Raw genomic sequence first — 24,253 nt, forward strand, 5'->3', positions numbered from 1 at the left:
CTGTACAAATAATTTAAAAATTATTATAAATTTACCAAATAGGAAACTTAAAGTGACAGGGTTTCTAGCAGATTTTTTTCCCCATTTTATATATTACTACTTAATCTCAAAAAGACCACACTAAGTCCATATTAAAATCCAGCTTTTTAAAGTTTGTTTTGAAATCTAACTGCACAATCATGAATCTATTAATATGCCTTCTTCAGTAATGTGCAAGGTAGTTCAAACAGAACTCAACTCTAAAGATCACAAAGAAAGCCTGCTATCATGTTTTCTACTACTCTCGCTCAATTTCTCTTCTCCTTTTAATATTTTCCTTAAGTGTTTCCTGCACATAGGTGCATATAGGGCCACCTTGTGGCAGCGACTGATGAAAACTCCCAAGTCAGAAGACGTGGAGGAGTCACCAGTGGCATGAAATCCAGATCATGCTGAACAGCCAGACCATGCAACTTCAGTTCATTGTAAAGCTTCTGTGCTCTTACTGGAGTGAGTCTACTAAAAAACAAAAAAAAAGAAACCACAAAATGAAACATCCCTTACTTCTTTTTAATGCAACATAACATAGTTACAGTGCCTATTAGGCAGAATGGTTAAATAATAGATTGATTTTTAATTATCTCTGTGTAAATATTCTTCATATTTATCTGAAACAAAGACCAAACTGACTCATTAAGCATCAGCCTATTCAATGTTATTAAGTGAATGCATGTATATAAATATCTGAAATGTATATAAATATGTATTATGTTTATAGTTTGTAATTATGTGTTTAAACATATGATGTAGAAATCCATAAGACTGGATTTGTTTTTTAGAAATCACATTAAGGGTTTAATTTTTTTTATTATTTTTATAAATTACTGTGCATGCAGATAGTTTGTCTTAAATAGCACTTCCCAAAAAAAGTAAAACAACAGATTATTCTCAGGCAAAATTATTCAAATGGTAAAACATAAAGCTAAACTCTGGTATCCACTTATAGTCACACAGAGCTAAGTTTACAAAAATATATTTATGCTCCTACCAATCATTTGCTGTGTCTAGATCCAGTATTCAGAAACCACTGAGACTGCCAGTGTTCTTGCAGGATACCTTCATGTGCCTCAAGGATCTACATTCGTTGCTCCATATTTCATTGCCAATAAATTTAACTAGCCAGCAATTTTTTCATGGGCATTAGAAATCACATTAATGCTGTTATTACTGAGTCACTTGGAAGTCTGATTTCTACAAAATCACTGGTTTTCAATTTCTGATTTCCCTGCTTGTTTTTCTTGTGAGGAACTGTTTAATAGATATTCTCATGGGATGCTTCAGTCCCCCAATGCGAACAGGAGCAAGATAGGTCACTCTCTGGGTTTGAGGGATAGTATACTCACCATATTAAAATTTCTATTAACTAATCTGGAGTAAAAATTTTAACCCAGCTCCTTCTATTGAATGTTTTAACCATTAAGACAGAAAACACTTGGTAGTTCTCTGAGTTTCTCCTGTTAAATCTGTTTCGCCTAGTGTAAGAAAATTAAAGCAGAAAGTAAAAAAGAATAACCTAATAGATTCGTACCTTAGGGTTACCTCCGTGTGTAAGAATATGAATAAACCTCTTTATAATTCCTATCCTACAATTTCCACCAGAAAAAGAAAGAAGCTACCCCAGAGGACGTGTTGAGATCCACATGAAATCAGAATCCTTTTATTTCAGTTATTATGGATAGATTTAGATACCTAATATTAGACATATTTGATGTAATATAATTTTAATAATTTGGTAATCCTAAGTATAGAAAGGAGATAAGAGAGATGAAAACTCAGACCTGATGTATAATGCCAGACAGTTTAGGAAATTTTAGAGAGATTTTTTCCTATATGTCACTTAAGCCATGCCATGTCCTGTTGAAAATGCTAAAAATTTAGGTAGCATTTTTGGGGAGAATGGAACTGAGTTGAGTACGACTTTCACGAGAAGTAGGAATAGGAAGCACAGGAATATAGAGCTGGAAGGGACTATCTAAATTTCTACATCCTCATAGGTGTGGATTACCACATACTAGACGTAGTTTAAAAAAAAATAATAAAAAAATAGAGGTCTAGAGAATTTTTACTGATGCTGGTAGATGGTACTACCTGCTTTCCAACCCTGACTCAACACCTTTAATTTTGCAGTAAAGACCAAAAGCCAGACCTCTAATGTTCCTTTGGGAAGAATAAAAAAGGGGGGAAGAAGGGGAACAAGGGCACTGCCAAGGGTCTACTGAGGCCCGTGCAATAATAAGAAATGTTAGAAATTGTTTGCAGGATATTCTAGGAATTAAAACATGTCCCACTTTACAAAGGAGAACAAAAGAAAGAAAGAAATTAACAGAACTCAGAATCTAAATTATACAATAAGAGGAGAAAACATCCTTCCTGACCTGAGAGCCTGCAGTAAGCCCTGAGGCAGAGAATAGATACAGCATAAATGTAGAACAACCCTATTCCATCTTCTTCAAAAGCGCTTTCCTTCCCAGCTTGGTACAAATGTCACATTCCCAACAGGAACTATCCCATTCAATTACACAATATTTTCTGTAAGCTTTTCAAGTTCTATCTTAAAACAACTTTGGTTTCTTGGCCTGATTACCTATTTGGAAGACCTTTACAGTATCTCATGTCTCAGATGGTCAGTAAATTTCTTCACGTTTCTAGGCCATGTTAAAATATAATCAAAACATAAGTATTTGATGGCATGACAACATCACTCTTTCGTTGAAACATTTTCTGTCTTTTCTAGTATTTAACTAAAAATGCATTTGTAAGGAATCACATGCCCTTTTGATATCTGTGTTGCTATGTATGCCTTTTTCTTTCTTAATCTCTCTTCTGTAGACACATTTTCCATGCCCTAATTACCCTAATTTCTTTCTGATCTTTAAATTTCATTTTAAGATCTTCTTTGAATGTATGACTAGAACCACGCATAACACAACAGGGACCCATGAAAAAACACATCATTCACAATAGTATTAATGCCTTCCCACCTATCAGGACAATCCTGCCTAATACACCATAGAACCACATTTCTCTTTTCCCTTTATATCAGTACACCTTTTATAATGGCAACATTCATTCACTTTCTGATCAACCACTACCTTCAGATTTTTAGAATTTTGTATAAAATTGGATCTCTCCAGTTTACAGCAAAAGTTTTCATTCATGACTTTGAAGATTGCATCATTCAATTTCACGCCATTCCTATCAGTCCAGGCCAAAAGAAAATAATATATGGATATGTATTAATTTAATTTATAAATATTGACATGTTAAAATATTGACAGTAACATCAAATTTGTAAATGTATAGTGTATATATATTTACATATATATATCAACACAGACACTTCTAGAGACATATGTATGTATATAGAAATATATATAAGTATATATATGTGTATTTATGTACATATATGTGTGCATATACGAGTCTTCTTGTCTGATTATGTGGTTCTGAGCAAGACCACTAGTTTCGTATGGTCTGCGAACTCTGTCCAGACCCACTTACCTTATACCCTGAAATCAGTGCTAAGGGCTGGGCTCAAACCTGGTCACCAAAAAACTCCACTAATGACTTCCATCTATCCAGGTGACTCCCCTCTACACATTATGTACTGTCCCCTTTTCTAAGCTTCTTGGAAATTTTGGACTTGCTTACTTCTGGACTTGCATTTCACGTGTTGATCCTTTCAGCACTCTGGGACAGAAATTTTCTAGACCAAATGCTTGTGCCACACAGTACCAGGTACATTGATGATGTGATTCCTACTTTCATTATAAATAAAAATTTACATATACTGCCTTTCCAGAAACAGAAGCAACTTTTCCAGTGACTATTTAGTCCAGGCCTACTTAATTCTTAATATCCACCCCATCCTTTAACATCTATCCCACTTATTAAGTTCTCATTTTACTTACATGACTTAAGAATTGTTCTTACTATGTTTCAGTTTTCTGTGCAAGTTTTGGTTTAACAAGTTTTCTGACCATTCTCAGTTTGGTTTTATACCTTCTAATTATTGCTGTAGAATTCCCCTTGCTAATCAAGATCTCTTTTCTAGTCTTTATAAGTTTTGTGCTTACCCTTAATAACTTGCTTAAGGTTTTTACCTTCTGGGAATTCTTTTTCGTCCCCACTGCTTTGGTTTGGGATTTTTTTTTGTTTAGTTTTTTTTTTTCTCCCCCTCTCCCCCAGTGTAAACATTCAATAATGTTTGCTTTTTTTCACATAAAGTAATATCATGCCTTATTTGAATTCTATTTCTGGTGGTTCTTGCTCAAGACGATCTAGCTAAACTTTTTTGTTTCTCAGTTTGCCTTTCTGAGACTCTAGACTGCAGTTGCAGATCCTCCACATTTTTCTGTCTTGCAACTTCATATGAAGTGGAAAAGCTCAAAACCACCAGATTTAAGATTATTTCCTGTCATCGTTTTTTCCTGCAGATCTTATAATTCACTAAAATTAAGTCTAAGTTATCCTTGCCTCTTGCTTGCTCAGTGTTTGTTCCACAGAAGGAGCTATCCTCTGTCATGTTCAAATTCATACAATCCCCAACGTAATTGGTTGAACCTTTTTCTGATATTTGTCCATGAGAAGTCATGCAAATTTCCATAATCAGGCAAGATGAATTTTTACTTTTTTTCCTGTATTTGTAGACATTATTATCTGGGTCAAATCTGTACCAGCAGATTCATAATAGATTGCATCCGCATGAAGCTTTTTTCCTACCCTTTGCTCAATACTTTTCATTCAAACAGACACTATCTCATCTTCACCCACAAATTTAACTTCCTTAATGCACTATTGCTTAAGAGTCTTTACTTCTTAACAGTGTTTAGTGCATTAACATGAAATTCTTTCACCACATTTTTTGTCTTTCCTGAATAGCCTGTATCCTTCCATTCCAGTATATTTTACGTATGACTTTGGTACCTCCATGTTCCTGTTTTCCATAATGTCTGGTTCCACATGCTATATCAACTGTTCCTGCTACTTGTATTGACTGAAGAAAGCGGGTCGACCCTTACAGTTACAAGTTGTTGTAGATATAATCCATGTACTCATCATATCCTTTTGTTTATCTATCTTTTCTGTTGTTCCATCCTCATTCATGTCCTTCTATTTCATAGAATAATAGAATGGTTAAGGTTGGAAAAGACCCTTAAGATCATCAAGACCAACCACTATTTGTATTCCAAATAAGGGATTATATGAGTTACTTTCAATTTTCCTCCCGAGTTTTCCAGTTTAAAGGATTTTAGGATCTCCAGGTTTAATGAAAGGCAGATGAAGGTAAATTAGCAAAAGGCAACACACTGTAGTGATAAACACGTCTTTATTTCTCATAAATTTAGCAGCACTTATTTTTTTATGTTCATGTGCTCAACTTTATAATGACAGTTCTAGTTCAAATATTCAGATGTGACTTTCCACTGTAAGGAATAGTTTCAGACTATGTAGACTCCATTCAAATGGAGTCTTAATTCCTTACTGATTTCAGTAAGGAATACAGAGCTGTGCCCTCTCATGCTAGTCACGCATACTGAAATAAATATTCTGCAAAACTCCACAGAACTTTAAGCTATCTACTAAAAATATAATGTTAATCATAATGAGAATGAATGGAACAGCAGCATGACAGTTCTACGCTAATAACTACTTAAACCTTGTGTGTGCTACTAAAATAATCTAGCAGTCTAACTACTTGGAGTTAAGATTTTATTAAATAGGATTTTCTATTCATTATACCTTTTAATATCTCATGAGCACTGGACCAGAATAATTAAACTGAAACTTATGTACAATACTGACTTTTACATAATAGTTTTTAACAGGATTTCAGGTTTATGAAATGTAAACTTTTCCAAAACAGTTTCATTGAAAGAGTTAAGCTCAGCCTAACTGCCAAGGTTATTTAAAATATCTTTCTCTCTTATGAATAAAAAAGTGTTTATGTGTGTCTAATTTTGTGTGTCAGAGAGACAAACGGCATAGGAACACAGGCAGATGCTATAAATATGACAGGCCTTAAAAATGCAAGCATAAAATCCCATATATTCAAAATACAGAATTATTCATTCAGAACAAAAATATTTTTCAAAGATAGTGAGGTCATAAGAAACTCCTGTACAACATCCCGATTTGCTATCTGTGATTTTTTTTTTTACTTCCACTATCATCATATAGTTCATGTGGAATATTAGAAAAGCTTTAAAGAGTGGGATGGGTGGGGGTGGGTGGGGGGAAGTGCCTAGTGTGGCTTCGTATTATTTTCCTGACTAAAAGTAGCATCTTGGAACTCAGTGTACTGAGTTGCTTGGTACAACTTGATAATTTGAGTTTAAACCCACCGAAAACCTTCCACTGACTCAGTTGGTTTTGAATCAAAACATTAATGTCAGAGATTAATAACAGAAGGAAGTACTTTGTCCCACTGAGAAGCTTTCCAAAAATCTTCTCCAAGGTCAGGGTTATTACCTGGTTTATATAAGAAAGTTGTCTTCCATCCAAACACCAGATCTTGCATATTTCAGGCCTAGGGAGAGAGGATTTGAGTCACGCTCCTTTTGCAGTTGCAAAGACAAGAAGACACCTTTTGAGGAAGGCTGAGCATTCAAAAAAAGGTGTTTCTTTATGATCATTGCTGGTTTTAGCATGTTGGGATGTTAAGATACAAGTTGATATAGGTCTGCTGAAGGTATGGATGTGATGAATTCACATATCATATGCAGACTATTCTTCCCTCCCCAGTGTTTAGACCCACACAAGAAAACCCATGAAGGCACAACTATGCCTAGCATTACATTTGAGTTAAAGCTGGATTCCAGCTGCGGTGCTATGCACATGGGATGTACTTTATGTGTTTCTGTACGCATAACACCTATTCGATTTACATACTAAAATGTACGGAGCACATAACAGTGATGAATACACAAATGGGAACATGTGCACATCTTTGCAGAGAAGTTACCTTTTCTTTTCTGTTGAAGATCAGCGTAATTTCTCAGAAAATCGAAACCTAAAGCTAAACGTAGAAAACACCACCACTGCCACAGCCGGCTTGGCACAGAAAAAACCCTCCACGTTCCCTGTGCAGACGCAATAACGGCAGTTCTCCCACCCGGCAACAAAGAGAAGGCAGTCACCACACCGTCGCCTGCTTCCTTTCTCCCCCGCCGCGCCCACCGACGCCCCCCGCCGAGCCGGTCCCCCCCCGGCGCCTCCCGCCCTCCGGGCCCGCGCGCCGCTATCGGGGGCCACCGGGTCCATCCGCCGCCCTGCCCTGACACCTGGCGGCGGCGGCGGGAGGCGCCGCACCGCGCCGCGCCGCGCTCGGGAGCGCCGCCGGCCCCGCGGCTTCCCCCGCTGCCGCCGGGAGCGGGCCGGGAGGGGATGGGGGCTGCCCAAAGGGTCGCGTAGTTGTTGCTGCTCCATCCGGCCCCCTCCGCGCCCCGCGGCGGGGGTGGGCAGCGGGGTAAAGAGGAAATAAACGGCCCTGACACACACCCCGCGTCTCCGGTTTCGGAGGGTGCGTGTAGCGGAGCCCGCCGTTTCCTTTCACTGCGACCACCCGCTTCCCCACGATCTCCGCGGATGCAGCGGCGGCTCCCGCGGAGTGACCCGACCGCGCCAGCCGGGCCGTCGGCCCCCGCCGCCCGCCCTGCTCCGCGCAGCTCCGCGCTGCCCGCCCGGCCGCAGCCAGCGGCGCTGCGGGGAGAGGACGGGAGCACCAGCACCGCCGCGCCGCTGCCCACCGCCGGGCGCCGGGCCCCGGGACTCGGGACCCCGGCCCGGGGGCGTGGGGCAGAGCGGGGGAAGCGGCGGGTGTTGGGTGGGGGAGACGGCGGCGCAGCGCGGAGAAAGTTGGCCCGTGGCGGTGAAAGTGTGAGTACGGCCGCGGGGGGCGTGGGGCGGGGGCGTGGCGGGGCCGGGGGCGCGGCGCTGCTGTCGGCGTCTGTGTGCCCGCGCCTGTGCGGTGCGTGACCGTGCGTGCGGGGTGCGCGGCGCCGAGCGGGGCCGCCTGCCCGCCGCGCCGTCAGCGGGGGACACCCCCACCCACCCCCCCCGGGCCGCCGCCCCCTCCCTCCCGCCTGCCTGGCCGCCCGCCGCCGCCTCTCTCCTCCCCGCACCCCCCGCCCCACTCACACTCCCCCAGCCGCCGCCGCCCCGCCCTCGCTCCCCTCCCACCCCCCAACCCCACCCCCCACCCCCCGCCGCGCTCAGCGGCGGCGGGGAGAGCGCGGCTCTCCGCCGGCCGCCGCCGCCCCCGCCGTGAGGGCGCGCGCCCCCGCGGCTGCCCGGGCACGCGCGCCCGCGCGTGTGCGTGCGTGTGCCTCTGTGTGTGTGTGTGTGTGTGTGTGTGTGTGTGTGTGTGTGTGTGTGTGTGTGTATGTGTATGTGTGTGCGCGCGTGTGCGCGTGTGTGTGCGTGTGCGCCCCTGTGCGAGCGCGGGTGTCGCGGCGCCGCCTGCGTGCGGGGGGTGTTTGTGTGCGTTCCGCACCGAGCCTCCCCGGCGGCCGCGATACTCGCCTCCGCCGCCGCCTCCGCCGCCGCCGCCGCCACCCCGGCGGCTCCGCGCAGCGCCCGCGCAGCGGGTACGCATCTTCATGGGCTGCCACCATGCTCGGGCCCTGGAGATCTCGGGCGAAGTAAGTACCGGGGTTGACTTTTTCTCAAGCTCTCTTTCTTTTCTTCCTCCCTTCCTTCCCACCCCACCCCCGCCCCTTCCCCGCCGGGTCTTCCCTTGCTGTTGCTTTCCACCCCCAACCCCTCCCCCGTCCCCCCCGGAAAGCCGTTTCTCCCAACTCTGGGTGCTGCTCGGTGGGGTGTCAGTGTCCGGCTGGGGCTGCTTGCTTGCTTGCTGCTGTCGGCGGTACTGAAAGCTGCTTCGAGCCGGATATGCAGTGCGGTAATCTAAGGGTTGAACTCTTCGGGGAAAAAACCACACACACAAGAAAAATCCCGATGCAAGCCCTTTCCTCTTCTCCCCTCCCCCCTTTCGCCCCCCTCCCCCCCCATATGAACCTCTGTAGGGAGCTGCCGAACAGCAGCACGCAGTCATCACGGAGGGGTTTCCAGGGCGGGATTGCAACCTTGCATATAGCCAGCTACAACTTTATTTTCTTTACCTCCCATCCCCCTCCCCTTTTTTTTTTTTTTTTTTTTTTTTTTTTTAGGGAAAGGGAAAAAGGAGGAGGGAGGGAATATTGTATTTGCCTCCTTTGCCAACCATAATTGAATTAAAGTTGTAAAATGCTTGGAAGTTTAACACTGACCGGGCAGGTTTTCAATGGCTTTTTTTTTTTTTTTTTTTCTCTGAAGAACTGTCAGTTAATGGATGAATGGATCCGATCGAGCCGAGAAAGAATATGCTAGATACATGCTTTTGAGTAGGATTTCTGCTGCCTTTATGCAGTGAAGCCTTTTGCTTTGAGTAATTCTGATCCAGTTGACGTCTGGTCAGAATTAGGGAGAGATTCGCCGAGACTTCCGATTTCTTGCTGCATGACTGCCTTTGCTGCAAGTGCTAGATTTTCAGCCTTGAACCTGATGCCACAGGATATGTCTTGCAGTACTGAGACTTCCCAGTTTTTAGGATGCGTTCCTCCAAACCAGAGTTGTGGCATGAGGATTGGAGCTCTGAGGTGGACGATAGAAAATGCAAGCCTGCTCCAAGATCCAAGCATTTAAGCCTGGATGATTTATTATGATTACTGACACACACAATGCATTTATTTTCCCTATTCATATTGTTTTTAGACTAGTAGAAGTAGAAGAAAGCCACAAGGAGTCAGAAAGAATGCAAGAAGGAATGGAAATGGGATTTGTTTCCAGCTAGGTGAAATTTGGGTATTAAATTACTGATGTAGGTCAATGGTAGGGTTTCCCTTCCACCCCCCCCCCTTGGCTTTTAATCAGCCTGGGTGTCTTCTCCCCTAAAGGATGAAGAGTACTGACAGCCATCGCTGCTTATAATCAGTAACTGATGCTTGGAGTGTTGGCGATGAGATATTTCCATGAGACCTATTTAGATCTCTCCACTTCTACCAGGCTAGTTTTGCAGAACATTGGGAATAAGCGATATGTCAGATATGACTGAGACTCCGAAGATGATCCGCATGTTTTACATTTTTCTCAAATTTTGGGTGAGTGGTTAAAACATTTCCTTTAAGAGTGTGTGTGTGTATGTGTGTGTGTGTGTGTGTAAGAACTGAAGGCTTCTGCTTGATAGTCAGCTCTGTTACAATGTATATAACTCATGGGAGTGATAAAATCAATTAAAATTATTTACTTGTGTAAGGATACAAAATTTCTTTCACTGAAGAGGGCTGTTAAGTGCACTGAAGTAGGAGGTTGATGCATTTAATCTCGTTACTAAAGAATTCCACCACAAAAGTCATCTAGGGGATGCATGTGTGTGTGTGCGTGTGTGTGTGTGTGCATGCCTGTGTGGGTGGATGTGTGCTTTATAAATGTATAGATAGGAAAAAAAAAAAAAAAGCACCATAAAACAGTTTTTAAAAATGGGTGATGTGGAGAATCTGTCAGTATTCTCTCTGTTGCACTAAGCTGCCGTTTTCAGCACTGAGCATTTTTCTTTGGATTCCTACCATGGCATTCCCACTGCCGGTTAAAAATCAAGGTAGAAGGAGGGGAAGACCTTGGTGCGCTGTTCACTGGGGAGGTTCTGAAGGGAAGGGGGAGCTGGGTAACAGGGGAGGTGGGAAACCTCGTAAAATGGTGCTTCTTTTCTCTTAAATTAGAACCGTGAAACTGAACTGACAGCCATTTTATGTATATTTATGGGGCTGGTCGTAAAAAAGAAATCCAAGGAAGCATTGAAATGCACCCCACAGGAACAGAACTAGAACAATTCCTACTGTGACCTCACCTTTTTAAGCACCGCAGGCATTTGACTCACTAGGAGTTGCCCATCAACCTTTTAATCAATGCATATCATCCAGTTATTGAAAGTATGGAAATTAAAAGTGACAGGAGTTGGGTTTGGTTTTGGTTGTTGGGGTTTTTTTGTGTTTGTTTTTTTTTTTTTTTTAAATTAACAACCCATTCTCTACCCCTCTGAAGATATATATAAACTTTGCGTCCATTTCAAATGTTATGGGGCTATGCTATTATGCTGCTTTATTTTCTTCTCCTTACCCTTACAGGAAATAAAATGTACGCTTGCTGCTCTACAGTAACTTTGGAACAGGACCTCAACAAAAAAATGCATATCTGGATGCTGCAGATGATCGCGTTTGCTTTAACATCACTGGTCCTTTCGTGGGCAGAAAGCATCGAATATTATGGGGAAATCTGTGATAATGCATGTCCTTGTGAGGAGAAGGACAGCATCTTAACAGTGAGTTGTGAAAACAGAGGGATCATCAGCCTTTTTGAGATTAGTCCACCAAGGTTCCCTGTCTACCACCTCTTGTTGTCTGGGAACCTTTTGAACAGGCTGTACCCGAACCAGTTTGTCAATTACACAGGGGCTTCCATTTTGCATTTGGGGAGCAATGACATACAAGACATTGAAACAGGGGCCTTTCATGGTCTGAAAGGCTTAAGGAGGCTTCACTTGAACAACAACAAGCTGGAACTTTTACGAGATGACACTTTCCTTGGGCTAGAGAGTTTGGAATACCTACAGGTCGATTATAATTATATTAGCATCATTGAACCCAATGCCTTCAGCAAACTGCATTTGCTGCAGGTGCTTATTCTCAATGATAACCTCCTCTCCAGTTTGCCCATCAACCTTTTCCGTTTTGTGCCCTTAACTCACCTGGACCTGAGGGGTAACCGGCTGAAGCTGTTGCCCTATGTGGGCCTTTTACAGCACATGGATAAAGTGGTGGAGTTGCAGCTGGAGGAAAACCCCTGGAATTGCTCCTGTGAGTTGATTGCTCTAAAGGATTGGCTGGACAGTATCTCCTACTCTGCTCTGGTGGGAGATGTGGTTTGTGAGACCCCTTTCCGCTTACATGGTCGAGACTTGGATGAAGTCTCCAAGCAGGAGCTTTGCCCCAGGAGGCTCATCTCGGATTATGAAATGAGACCGCAGACGCCATTGAGCACCACAGGGTATTTCCATACTACCCCAGCTTCAGTCAACTCCGTGGCCACTTCTTCTTCAGCTGTTTACAAATCTCCCTTGAAACCCCCTAAAGGCACCCGCCAACCCAACAAGACGAGGGTGCGTCCCACTTCCCGCCTGCCCTCAAAAGACCTGGGATACAGCAACTACGGCCCCAGCATTGCCTACCAGACCAAATCCCCGGTGCCTTTGGAGTGCCCCACTGCCTGCACTTGCAACTTGCAGATTTCTGACCTGGGCCTCAATGTCAATTGTCAGGAGAGGAAGATTGAGAGCATTTCTGAACTGCAGCCCAAACCCTATAATCCCAAGAAGATGTATCTGACGGAAAACTACATTGCTCTGGTACGCAGGGCAGATTTTGTGGATGCTACTGGGCTGGATTTGCTGCACCTGGGCAATAATCGGATCTCGGTCATTCAGGACCGGGCTTTTGGGGATTTAACTAATTTGCGAAGGCTGTACCTGAATGGGAACCGGATCGAGCGGCTGAGCCCAGAGCTGTTCTATGGGCTGCAAAGCCTGCAGTACCTCTTCCTGCAGTACAACGTCATCCGTGAGATAGAGGCAGGCACCTTTGAACCTGTCCCCAACCTTCAGCTGTTGTTTTTGAACAACAATCTGCTGAAGTCTTTGCCAGGGAGCATTTTTTCTGGTCTCCCTCTCTACAGGCTGAGCCTGCGGAGCAACCACTTCTCCTACCTGCCAGTGAGCGGGGTGCTGGACCAGCTGAAGTCCCTGCTGCAGATCGACCTGCACGAGAACCCTTGGGACTGCACCTGCGACGTGGTGGGCATGAAGCTGTGGCTGGAGCAGCTCAACACCGGTGTCCTGGTGGACCAGGTTATCTGCGAGTCCCCTAAGAAGTTTGCCCAGAGCGACATGCGGGCGGTCCGGGCGGAGCTGCTGTGCCCCGACTACTCGGACATCGTCGTCTCCACGCCCACGCCGTCCCCGGGCCAGCTGCCGGCCAGGACCACCCCCTCCTCCTCCACCGTCCGCCTCAACGGCACGGCGGCGGCAGGCGGCTCTGCGCCCGCGGGCGGCGGCAGCGGCGGCGGCGGCTCCTCGGTGCCGCTCTCGGTGCTGATCCTCAGCCTGCTGCTGGTCTTCATCATGTCCGTCTTCGTGGCGGCGGGGCTCTTCGTCCTGGTGATGAAGCGGCGCAAGAAGGGCCAGGGTGACCACGCCAGCGCAAACAACTCCGACGTGAGCTCCTTCAACATGCAGTACAGCGTCTACAGCGGCAGCCACCACCACCACCACCACCACCCCCACCTCCAGCAGCATCCGTCCCACCGCGGCGGCGGCGGGGGCGGCGGCGGGGCGGGCGCGGCGCTGCCCAAAGTGAAAACCCCCGCCGGCCACGTCTACGAGTACATCCCGCACCCCCTGGGCCACATGTGCAAAAACCCCATCTACCGCTCCCGGGAGGGCAACGCGGGCGAGGATTACAAAGACCTCCACGAGCTCAAGGTCACCTACGGCAGCCACCCCTTGCAACCCGGGGGGGGCGCGCCGCCGCCCCCGCCGCCCCCGCCGCCGCCGGCACCCGGCGGGGAGGACGCGCCCGTGCGCAGCCCCGCGTACAGCGTGAGCACCATCGAGCCGCGGGAGGAGCTGCTTTCCCCGGTGCAAGACGCCGATCGGTTTTACAGGGGCATTTTGGAGCCCGACAAACACTCCTCCTCCTCCACGCTGGGCACACCCGGCTCCACCCTCCCCGACTACCCCAAGCTCCCCGCCGCCTACACCTACTCCCCAAACTATGACCTTAGGCGTGGCCACCAGTACTTGCACCCGGGGCCGGGGGACGGCAGGCTCCGGGAGACGGTGCTCTACAGCCCCCCGAGTACTGTCTATGTAGAGCCCAACAGGAACGAGTACCTGGAGCTAAAAGCAAAACTAAACGCAGAGCCGGACTACCTCGAAGTGCTGGAAAAACAGACCACATTCAGCCAGTTCTGAGAAACAGCCCCCCCCGCCCCCCCCCGCCAACCACAGCAGCTCCTTCTCTAGAGTATTTGTATTTAACAACCACACGCAAAACAAAGAAACGTAAATGCTGACCTCCCCCCACCTCCCCCTCCTCCTTTTTTCCCCCTTTAATTCATTTTATTGTAGGGTGAAGTGCCTTGGCACAGGATTTTTCAGCTTCGGGGAATGATTCTGAAAGGGTGTGCTGTTTATTTTCTTTTATTTCAGGTGTTTTTTTCTTTTTTTTATTTTTTCTTCTTTTACTGTATTTGGAAATAGGAAACCACCTATTGTGTAAATTGGGCACAACGCTGGCATCGTGTGTATGTCCATATGTGCTTGGGGAAGGTGGCAGGAGGGTCTTATCAGGTCATATTCAGGTCACAAGTACAAAAGTCATGGTCACTTTTTTTTTGTATAGATTTTTTTTTTCTTTCTGGTTGAAGAATACAGCGCACATTTTCCCCTTTTAGCCATGGGTGAGTCTAAATGGCTTTTATGGAGAGATTAGCACACCCCGACTTTAATACAAGGTTTCCTTTTTTTAAGGATGTGTTTGTATGCTTTCTGGACTTTTGAATTAAAAATATATTATGATCTTTAAAAGGATCACTGTAGATGTGGACAAATCATTAAAGAGTGCAGAGATATATGATCCATAACTGGTTAGTGAAAATAACTTATTGATGAAATATAAAAAAATATTTTATTGTAGCACCTATTTTTATATGCACATTAGCATTTCTCTTTCCTTCACTATTTTAGGGCCTAATCCTGCAAATTCTTACTCACTTGAGTATCTTTACTTGTGAAAGAACTCCCAGCTTAGGCCTTCATCCTGCAGGCACTTAAGCACATGAACAACTTTACCAATGTGTGTAGTCCCTTAGACTCACTCACTGAGCAAAGTTTGACAAATGTCCAAAAGATTAGGATACAGGATGCAGAACTACTCTTGCAAGTAACACTACTGGGATGTTTAAGTGGTTTTTCTTTTTTTCAGGATGGGGTCCAAAATCTGTGGATTGCTTTAAAGTGTTGCACTACATTGAGAGCTTTTTACCCAAAGCTGATGTAGTATCAGGAGGACCTTTTAAATCACTATAGATAATGCCAATTAAGACCAAATCTTAACAGACAATCTAAGACATATAACCTGATCACAATAGAAAAAAAATCATGTTCTTCTATTTAAAAATGTACCTTTTAGCAACCTCCTGCTCAGGCATCTGGTTGGGCAAACTAGTGAGGGACATGTAGAAGGCATTCATTTTATCAGGAAAAAAAATGTTTAATTTTTGATTTGTCAGTTTCCTTTTTTTTATTTTTTTTTTTAAATTTTTCATTAGTTAACCAAAATATAATGATTTTACAACTGTTGTAGCCAGTTTCTGATTGTTTAGTCAAGTACAATTGCACTTGTACAGATCCACATGTTTACTGGCATCTTGAAAGACCAAATGATGGACTGTACACATCTATATACAATGTCTTTACCCCTTTGGGCAGCAGGCAATGGCAAGGATATTCATAAATATAGTATCACTGTAAGGTGGGACAACTGATGTCTCATATGTATCCCAGCACATGTGATTTTTTAATAGTTTCTGAATAAACACTTTATAAATATTTCAAATGTGAGAACAAGAAGTAATGAGTATCTGAAGTTTGAAATTTCTTGCCCAAATAATCTGTTTTTACACTGGATTCTCTTTACTAGCAATTATGGCTCATCAGAAAGATCTAACATTTTTTAGGCAAAACATAATGTGTTGTCTATTTTCAAAATGCAACATACGGTAATTACTAGCATATATAACATGGATCAGAGAGCGACACATGGATATGTGTTTCACCAACATATTGGATAGGATAGTTTTATATTTACATTTTGTCTCCTTGCTGAAGTGTTCTTTAATATATGGAACAGGGTAAGTGATATTTCACAGGCGGTTTTGTCTTTCTTCGTTAGGTTATCATGTTTGGTATTGTTTGCAGAGTTGCTCACTACTACATCTTTTATTGCAAACGGTCTCTGTTCTGTTCTGCTTTTCCTATCCATGTACAATCTGTCACTTTCTACAGAAACAAAGCTATATAACTGGTCCTTTGGAATTCAAGATAAATATTTTGTCGGCATGTGTTCTTCCCTCTATGCCACCCACACTGAGCAAAAAAAAAAGCATGACTGTATTTAGTTTGGACAGTTTAATAAGTGGAGTGTTATTTCAGCTTGAAATGCAGATATGAGGAGTGTTCTTTTGTCACAAGAGACAAAACACATGGCTATTCTGTGCACTGCTCTCGATCTCCTGCAGACTTCCCATTGACACTAGTGAGAAATATGAGTATTGCTGCCTGACGTTCAGTTCTGGAGCCCTAATTTTGAATTATCTCCTTTATAACTATTGCTAAAACCAGTGGCCTGGTATTCCTTCTACTTAAACTCAGTAGGTACACTGTTGTTAAATGGGTATAAGTGAAAAAATTTTCAGCCTCACTGGCTTCGTCATTCACTAAGAGAAAGGCTAACGCAGCAAGGATTGAATGAGAAGGTCCTGCGAACAGTATGTGTCCGTTCATGTGTATATATTTTTTTTCTCTGTGATTCTAAACTCATAAACAGGAATTTGCATGGGTGTCAATACAAATATAGGATTAGGTCCTTAATGTGAAAGGTACATTTCACATGGCATTCTGCCACAAAGAGGCAGCATCCACAAATGAGTAAATGAGCAGGAATTGCTTGGATTCATAAGAAATAGCTGATAGAAATGCCTCGGCAGTCTGTTTATGCTTACATTCTGATGCTGCCATTTCTGAGGCTGGTAGTACTGCTGCTTCCATGTTTTCTACACACACTTAATAACTGGTAATGAAGAATTTTTCTATGGGTCTACACTAAAATCAGAACAATCAATTTAAATCTCTTCAATTTCTCACCTTCAGAAGAAAAAATATATTATCAGTTCCATTACTGGAGAAAAAAAAAATGTAATCGGTTACCTTCAGAAAGTGTATTCTTAAAGATAAATCCTTAAAAAAGGATGCAGAGTGCAAACTAATATTCTTTAGTTCATAATTATCCTGAAACACACCTGATAAGGGCTATTTGTGAAGGAAGACTTTAATGGAAGTAGGATTTCCCGCTCAATGGCTCAATATTATCTGTGGAAAATTATAGTAACAAAAAATAGATATGAATGTGACTTGACAAAGGGAGATATGCTTCTGATTTGAAAACACAGGATAATTTGTTTAAATAAAAAACATTTATATAAGAATATGACCTTTGTTTTGTTAGCAAGATCAATGAAACCTTCTGTATGATGATCTGCTGAGTTAGTGCTGACCAAAGGGGTAAAAGTGGAAGAAGAGCCTCCCCCTCCTCCAGCCCCCCCCCCCCCCCTTTTAAGAATTCTTAATGTTATTTTAGCATCTTTTAGGTTGGTTATCAGGCTGGTTTAGATTGGTTATTACAGTGGTTTGGTTTGGTTTTTATTTTTTCTAGTCTTTCGACAAGTAAAATTGAGCTTTCCCAATCACTCATACAGCCTCACATTTTATTTCAAAGATGCATGAAATTCTGTGGTAAAAGAGGAAAAAAGGTGGAAGAGAGTCCTACTTTCTCAATGTAACTACTAGAATCAAAACATGGATTGTGATAGAACATTTATTCTTATGAAGTAAAATAAATATTCTTTGTACTTTCTTTTGTTTTTTTTTTTTATATATTTTGCCAGTTTGATGTCCTAAACACTAATGGTGAGTTTAGGGGTGAGATATGTTTTTCTCTCTTTCTTTCTCTCTATCTCCCTTTCCTTTGTTCATTCTTCATTCTTCATTCTGCATTCTTCATTCTTCATTCTTCCTTTCCTTTCTTCTTTCCTTTCCTTTCCTTTCCTTTCCTTTCCTTTCCTTTCCTTTCCTTTCCTTTCCTTTCCTTTCCTTTCCTTTCCTTTCCTTTCCTTTCCTTTCCTTTCCTTTCCTTTCCTTTCCTTTCCTTTCCTTTCCTTTCCTTTCCTTTCCTTTCCTTTCCTTTCCTTTCCTTTCCTTTCCTTTCCTTTCCTTTCCTTTCCTTTCCTTTCCTTTCCTTTCCTTTCCTTTTTCCTTGCCTTGCCTTGCCTTGCCTTGCCTTGCCTCGCCTCGCCCTCGCCTTGCCTCGCCTTGCCTCGCGTCTCCTTTTCCCTCTCCTTTCCTCTCCTCTTTCCTCTCCTCTCCTCTCCTTTTCCCTCTCCTCTCCTCTCCTCTCCTCTCCTCTCCTCTCCTCTCCTCTCCTCTCCTCTCCTCTCCTCTCCTCCCCTCTCCTCTCCTCCCTTTCTATAGTACATACTTTACTCCTATCTGTGGTAAAAGGAGCTGAATATCAACCGGTTAATCCCAGAAGATATACCTTGTAATTTCTAGACATTCTTGCACACTACTTGAAACACCAGATGCTATGTCAGTCCCGTCACCAATTAGAAGTCTGACATAAGTGCAGCTTCCACTTTTACACTTCTAGGGCCCAAATTCTCACACTTCTTTTTAGATTTACCTTTCATTATTTTAATGGTTGGTTAAGGTTGTAAAAACATGTCTAGTTGATTCCATATGCTGCAATATTTAATTTCTGAATGTTTTCCTATGTTTTAATATTTTACAAAGCACATAGCTAATTCTTAGGAATATTCCTTTTAGGTACCTTTTCTCATATTGCATAATATTTTAACACTTAAAGTACTATAACAAAAGTAATGGTACAACACCTTAAAAAAAGACCCTCTGACTCATGGAAAACACAATTCAGAAAATATATCTGAAAAGGCAGGAATAGATAATCATGGTTGTTTGCAATATATGAAGGTACCATCCTGGTTCTGTAGGTTCTCTAGACTTCTATTTAGCTGGAGCTAAAATGTCTGACCAGCATGTTGTGTGTTTCTTACAGAAACTTGTCTGCTTAATGCATATTGTACCCTCTCAGGGGGTCAGTCCATTAAGGCACTGCATCCTGAAGGGCAGGGTAAACAAGAGCTCCTTCATTTTTAGAGGGCAGGTTCTTTATATTGCTCAGTGTCTCCAGGGAGCCTGAATAGCCTTTCATTTGGTTAAAGACTGGAATACTGAAGTGCAGTATCTCCAAACCAGCCTCTAGAGAAGGGGGCCAAAAATCTTTGTTTGTCTTATGCAGAACTGAGAACACTATTGGCACTGCTGGCATTAAACAAGAAAAATGGGGAGAGAAGAGAGAGTGAATGGCAGACACAATTCCATAGCTGTCAGCCTTCAAACGGGCTTCGCATCTGTATTGATTATATGGTTGTAGGGAATTGTACCTCCTTTCTGCAGCATCCATTTACTCTGGAAAATGTAGAACCTCAAGCCAAAAAGTGACAAGAGGATAGAGGAGTACATGAGTGAGGTGGTTCTCTGAGAGGAATGGGCAGGATAGCAGCACTCTGAATGAGGCAGCCGTACTGACTGTTCATTTACATCATTTCCCAACCCTTCTAAGGAGCTTTGCAATGTTCTCTGATGAAATGAGAGCACATAGATCTCCCTGCAGTCCAGCAATACTGTCTTACAGATTTGTGTTTATCCATCTATGTATAAATACTATCCTGATACAAATATCACAAGACTTTACGACCTATACTGCTTTCTTCTGTTCATTTTTCAGCTACATTTGAGAGTACCTACCAGTATGATAATACGCCAGAAATACTAAGCATGGTTATGCTTTAGAATAACTGTTTATTCTTAAAACTGAACAGAACAGAGTTAGGAAACCAAAAGAGGCACATTTAGGTCCTAGGAACAAGAGGCATTTAGTTAATTGAATATACAAAGAAATAAAGTGTAATGAAGTTTGTAATTAAATGGTTATCAAATTAACTATTTAACTCACATCTAATGGGCCACACTTTGCTTCTAGTTGTGTAAGTACAAAACTAGATTCCATTGACTTAAGGAAGTTACAAGAAATTTACCTTGCTCTTATGAGTTTGGCTTTTTGTCACTGAAATAAGCCATTCTCTTAGCAGTTTTGTTTTGCAAAGGGAAAAATTTGAATACAGTATTTTAAAAATTTATAGTTCTGCTATGTACCTCCAAAATGAATTACATCTGTTTCCAATCTGCTGACAAATTAACTGAACATTAATGTAGTATAGCGCTGTAAAATTTATCTAAGAACAATACTGTCCTGATTATATGGGAGGTTCAGTCTTCATCCACACATACAAAAGTGGTTCTTGAGAATGATGGACCATCATATGAATTGAGAACATACTTTTATTTAATTCTGTGGGCTTGGTCCTGAAACCTTGAATTAGATGAAATAACTATCAATAAAAATTGTTCCCTTTGTGGTGTTTTTGCCATGGAAGATGCAATTACTTTTACTGCAATTTTGCATCCTCATATTTAGAGTATTTTTAAATTTTGCAGAAAACTATAGACCATGTCAAATGTAAATGATTTTTTTTTCTGTTTGGACACATGATTACTATTGTATATCGTGACATGGTTCTAGGTGACCTTCCAAAAATATGTCTAGACTGGGATAAGATAAAAAGTTGAAATAATAATTGTCTAGTTCAATGTTTCCTGTAATAAAACATTTTCTTCTCATGATTTTAACAATATACCTGATGTTGTGAACATTAGATTATCAACACCTTCTGGTAATTTTGTACCAATACTGTGACAAAAAAGTTCATATTCCTATTTGGAAAAGGGGACAAAGTGTGAGATTGCTGTTGTTAGAGACATCATATGAACTTTATTCAAAAATACTTTTAAATGAAAGGAATGACTAAGTTAGATTCTTAAAACAAAATTTGAAAAGTCACAATCTAGTAGAGTTTTCTAATTTCTGAAAACAGAGTTTAACTACCAAGTAGATTATTATTTTAACCATCTGTATTTTTTGATCATCTGTGTTTTTAAAAAAAGAAATATATATATATGTATGTGTGCATATATGGAAGTCTATGTATACTTATATATATACAAGTATGCATATATATATGTATATATGTATGCATACACTTTTTGTTTATCTATATTTCTTTAATTAACATTGTCTTTACTGTGATGTAAGAATATTTCCATGTGTGTTTTGAAAGCTTTTAGGCCTGGAATGAAGCAAAATTACTTCATATAACATATGAAGCATATAAATGCTGTATCCACAGAGTAGCCAAAAAGTTACTCCAGTCCTACCAGACTTCAACTTATCTAATACAGGAAGATAAATATTGGTTTGGGTTGCTGGGAACAAAAGTTCAGGCCCAAATCCAGTTTGCAACTGTCTGAATATAGATTGGGGGGTATTAATATTCCTACATCTTAAAACTCTACCTTTTGCATTTGAAGTAGTATCACATATGGGTGGCCTGAACCTAACTTTGCTGGAACTTCATTACAATAGCAACTAGTTTGTCCAGTCAAATGGGTAAATAAACACATACCAAATATATTTATGAAAATTGAAACAGTTCTTACAAAGCTCTACCAGATATCTGAACTTAGTTTTAAAATAAATCCATAACTGTATTTAATTATGCAGTAATTATTGCATGACAAAGATTTGTTCTTTTTCGAAATGCTGCACTTAGGTGAAGTATTCCGTTTTTTAGTCACAGCTATAATAAAGCTGGTAGTCCCAATGGCAGTTGTGTTCTGCTAAAATTAAAGCAGGGTTGTTCAAAGTATTGATACTCTTCGGCTATGATACAGTTTTATCATTGTAAATACTATTCCAAAATTTATAAAATTAAATATTTTAAATGCATTTTCAGATGGGAAGTTTATTAAGTTGAATGAAATATATTATTACATTTCTCTAAAATTTTAAAAAGTTTTCACATAGTTTTTTTAAGTCATTCATAGAGCTATTTATAAGTGATATAATGATGCGGTTACGTGAGTTTAAGTATAGTTACATACAGTACTGCACATTCAATTAGATTTTATCTGATTATTTATAGCAAACCCAAATGTATAGGTTACAGTATGTTTCACATTAAGCTCAAAATTCAAGAATATGTACATTTTTCTCTTCAAATTTATAAGAAATGCCTACATTAGGATCAAAGAACTTGAACCATATATTTTCAAAGAATTAATATTCTGCTGAATCATTTATTCCCAAGTATAAATATCTTCCTTTAGTTATGATGAAAAGGGCATCAAAGGAAAAATAGCTAATCAGTATGTTTGATGTTTTTGAAGTAAAGGAATATTCTCCCATTGATTTTGTTTTTTGAAGGTATGGAATGTCTCTACGGTTTATCTTATGTTTTTCTCTTGTCCTGTTAGAGACTGTTTATTAGCTTACCTTGCATAGGGAAAATACCTGCTGCAAAGGTGTTTCAAATCTCAGCTGGTTATAACCTCTCTACCAGTTATAACTTTGGGTGTTTCTAAAGGTTATTTTCTTTCCTCAGTGATTAAAATATGCTTGGTCTTTTAAGGGTGAATATTTTTAGTTTATTTCCATCCAAAGATAGCACGCAATGTAGTTAATACCGGTTGTGGAAATGATTTAAAAATACTATGTATTGAAGGGTTCATTAAGTTTACAACATTAATGTTTAAAAAACATTCTAACTTTTTTAAATGGAGTTAACAGTTATACATTTTCTATTTTAACTTTCTGTTTCCTTGTCTTATTATTTTTTTCCTACACATTACTGAATCACTTCTTGCCTTTGTTTTGAAGTCTGATTTTTATTTTATTTCAAGTACGGAGCACAATTGTCTTCAGAGGGCTCTAAAATATTCTTAAGTGTGTATATTTTCTCTTAAAGAAAAATATTATACTGTTAGATAGCTATTGATTTTCTAAGGAGAGTCATATGGTCTACATTCCTCCCCTCCTTCTCTCTCCATTCTTACACTGTGAGGCAGTGAAGAGGCATAAGTGTTTGTTTTTGTAGCTCTGATAGCTGGAATAAGACCTTAAGCAAAACCCTTATCAATGTGGAAGGAAACTATGTTTTAAGTAGAAATTATTATTTTTTTTTAGTTCTATCTATAGCATCATTAGTGTAAATCTGTAACATGAACACATACATGCATAAAAAGATACTTATATGTATGTATGTCTGGGGCACCAGTCAGTGCAGAATAAAGGTGGGTTTTTTTTGTAGTTGATTTTTTTTAAATACACCTAGTCTCAAAAAAAGGAACTGTCCTATAAGTAGCCAATGCTTATATAATGAAGCTTTTCAGCAGAGTAACTTAAGTGGTAAAATGAACTCCTTATCAGCTATTTCTTATTGGGTCTGAAATGTTTCTTTTTACTTTTTTGGCATGGCAGGTAATAGCTACCAACAAGTAAGTGGCAACGTACCATAGTATCAGGTTGAACAGTATAATCTATTAGGTTTATTGTGCAATATATTACTTAAATTTTTTTAAATAGTAAATGGTAGAAATCTGTTAATGCATATTGTACTAACTTGTACATCAACTCTTCTTTGACAATTTTTTTTCATTAAGAATAAGAAGTTGCTACTCTTTTGAGAAAAGTTTATATAAATATGAAAAGTAGTTAAAATAATTATTCTAAATTCACCAATTTTTAGAAACATCATTGAATGTATTTATAATGGTTAATAATTTTTCATCCACACATAAATTTATATACTGAATGTGTTCCATAATTTTCAGTATATTTTATATACTGAATGTTATCTGTACTTAAATATTTCGTAAGAATTCTGGGTTTGCTAAGAAGTTTTTGTTAGATTCGGTTAGGATCAGAGGTTTAATTATGAAGAAAAAAAAGCATCTTCTCATCATTTTGTCTTCATAATATTTATCTTAGAATCAATTGTCCAAATGAATTGGACTAATTTTTTAAAATCTTAAAATATGCATTAATTTTTACCTCATTTGAATATGTGAGAAGTATTTACTCTTCTATGTAATAACCTGTGGTGAAATACCACATTTCCCAACATTGGGCTAATCTATACTATGTAATTTCAATTTACAGTTACACAGTGAATCTATTTTTCTTTTATGTTTGTCTTATACTTAGTTACCCTTACCTCCTGCTTTGTGTGTTGATGTAAGGCCTCACAAGAGATCATTTAATCTTTAAAGCTCGGTATTACTTCACAACCCTAAAGGAAAGATAATTTAACA

At 40.9% G+C, this 24,253-nt stretch overlaps 1 protein-coding gene across 2 annotated transcripts; it reads left to right on the forward strand.

Annotated features, from left to right (window-relative positions):
* Nucleotides 1–8,279: 8,279 nt before the first annotated feature.
* Nucleotides 8,280–17,947, forward strand: SLITRK5 (SLIT and NTRK like family member 5). 2 transcript variants are annotated; one of them, XM_075089539.1, is made up of 3 exons: nt 8,642–8,681; nt 9,975–10,178; nt 11,202–17,947. In XM_075089539.1, the coding sequence occupies exon 3, from the start codon at nt 11,210–11,212 to the stop codon at nt 14,099–14,101; it is 2,892 nt and encodes a 963-aa protein (XP_074945640.1). In that variant the 5' UTR covers nt 8,642–8,681; nt 9,975–10,178; nt 11,202–11,209; the 3' UTR covers nt 14,102–17,947. The 2 variants fall into 2 exon arrangements, with proteins under 2 accessions (XP_074945632.1, XP_074945640.1); XM_075089531.1 differs by lacking the exon at nt 9,975–10,178 and having other exon boundaries at nt 8,280–8,681.
* The last annotated feature ends 6,306 nt before the right edge of the window (nt 17,948–24,253 follow it).

The sequence above is a fragment of the Phalacrocorax aristotelis genome, chromosome 1 (assembly GCF_949628215.1).
Source record: "Phalacrocorax aristotelis chromosome 1, bGulAri2.1, whole genome shotgun sequence".
NCBI lineage: Eukaryota > Metazoa > Chordata > Aves > Suliformes > Phalacrocoracidae > Phalacrocorax > Phalacrocorax aristotelis.

Excerpts from the sequence above, each read along its gene's own strand:
- SLITRK5 (XM_075089531.1), top strand. The coding sequence starts at position 8,423 with ATGTGTATGTGTGTGCGCGCGTGTGCGCGTGTGTGTGCGTGTGCGCCC. Across the intron at positions 8,682-11,201 it reads CCCTGGAGATCTCGGGCGAA|GAAATAAAATGTACGCTTGC; the intron begins GTAAGTACCGGG and ends TTACCCTTACAG.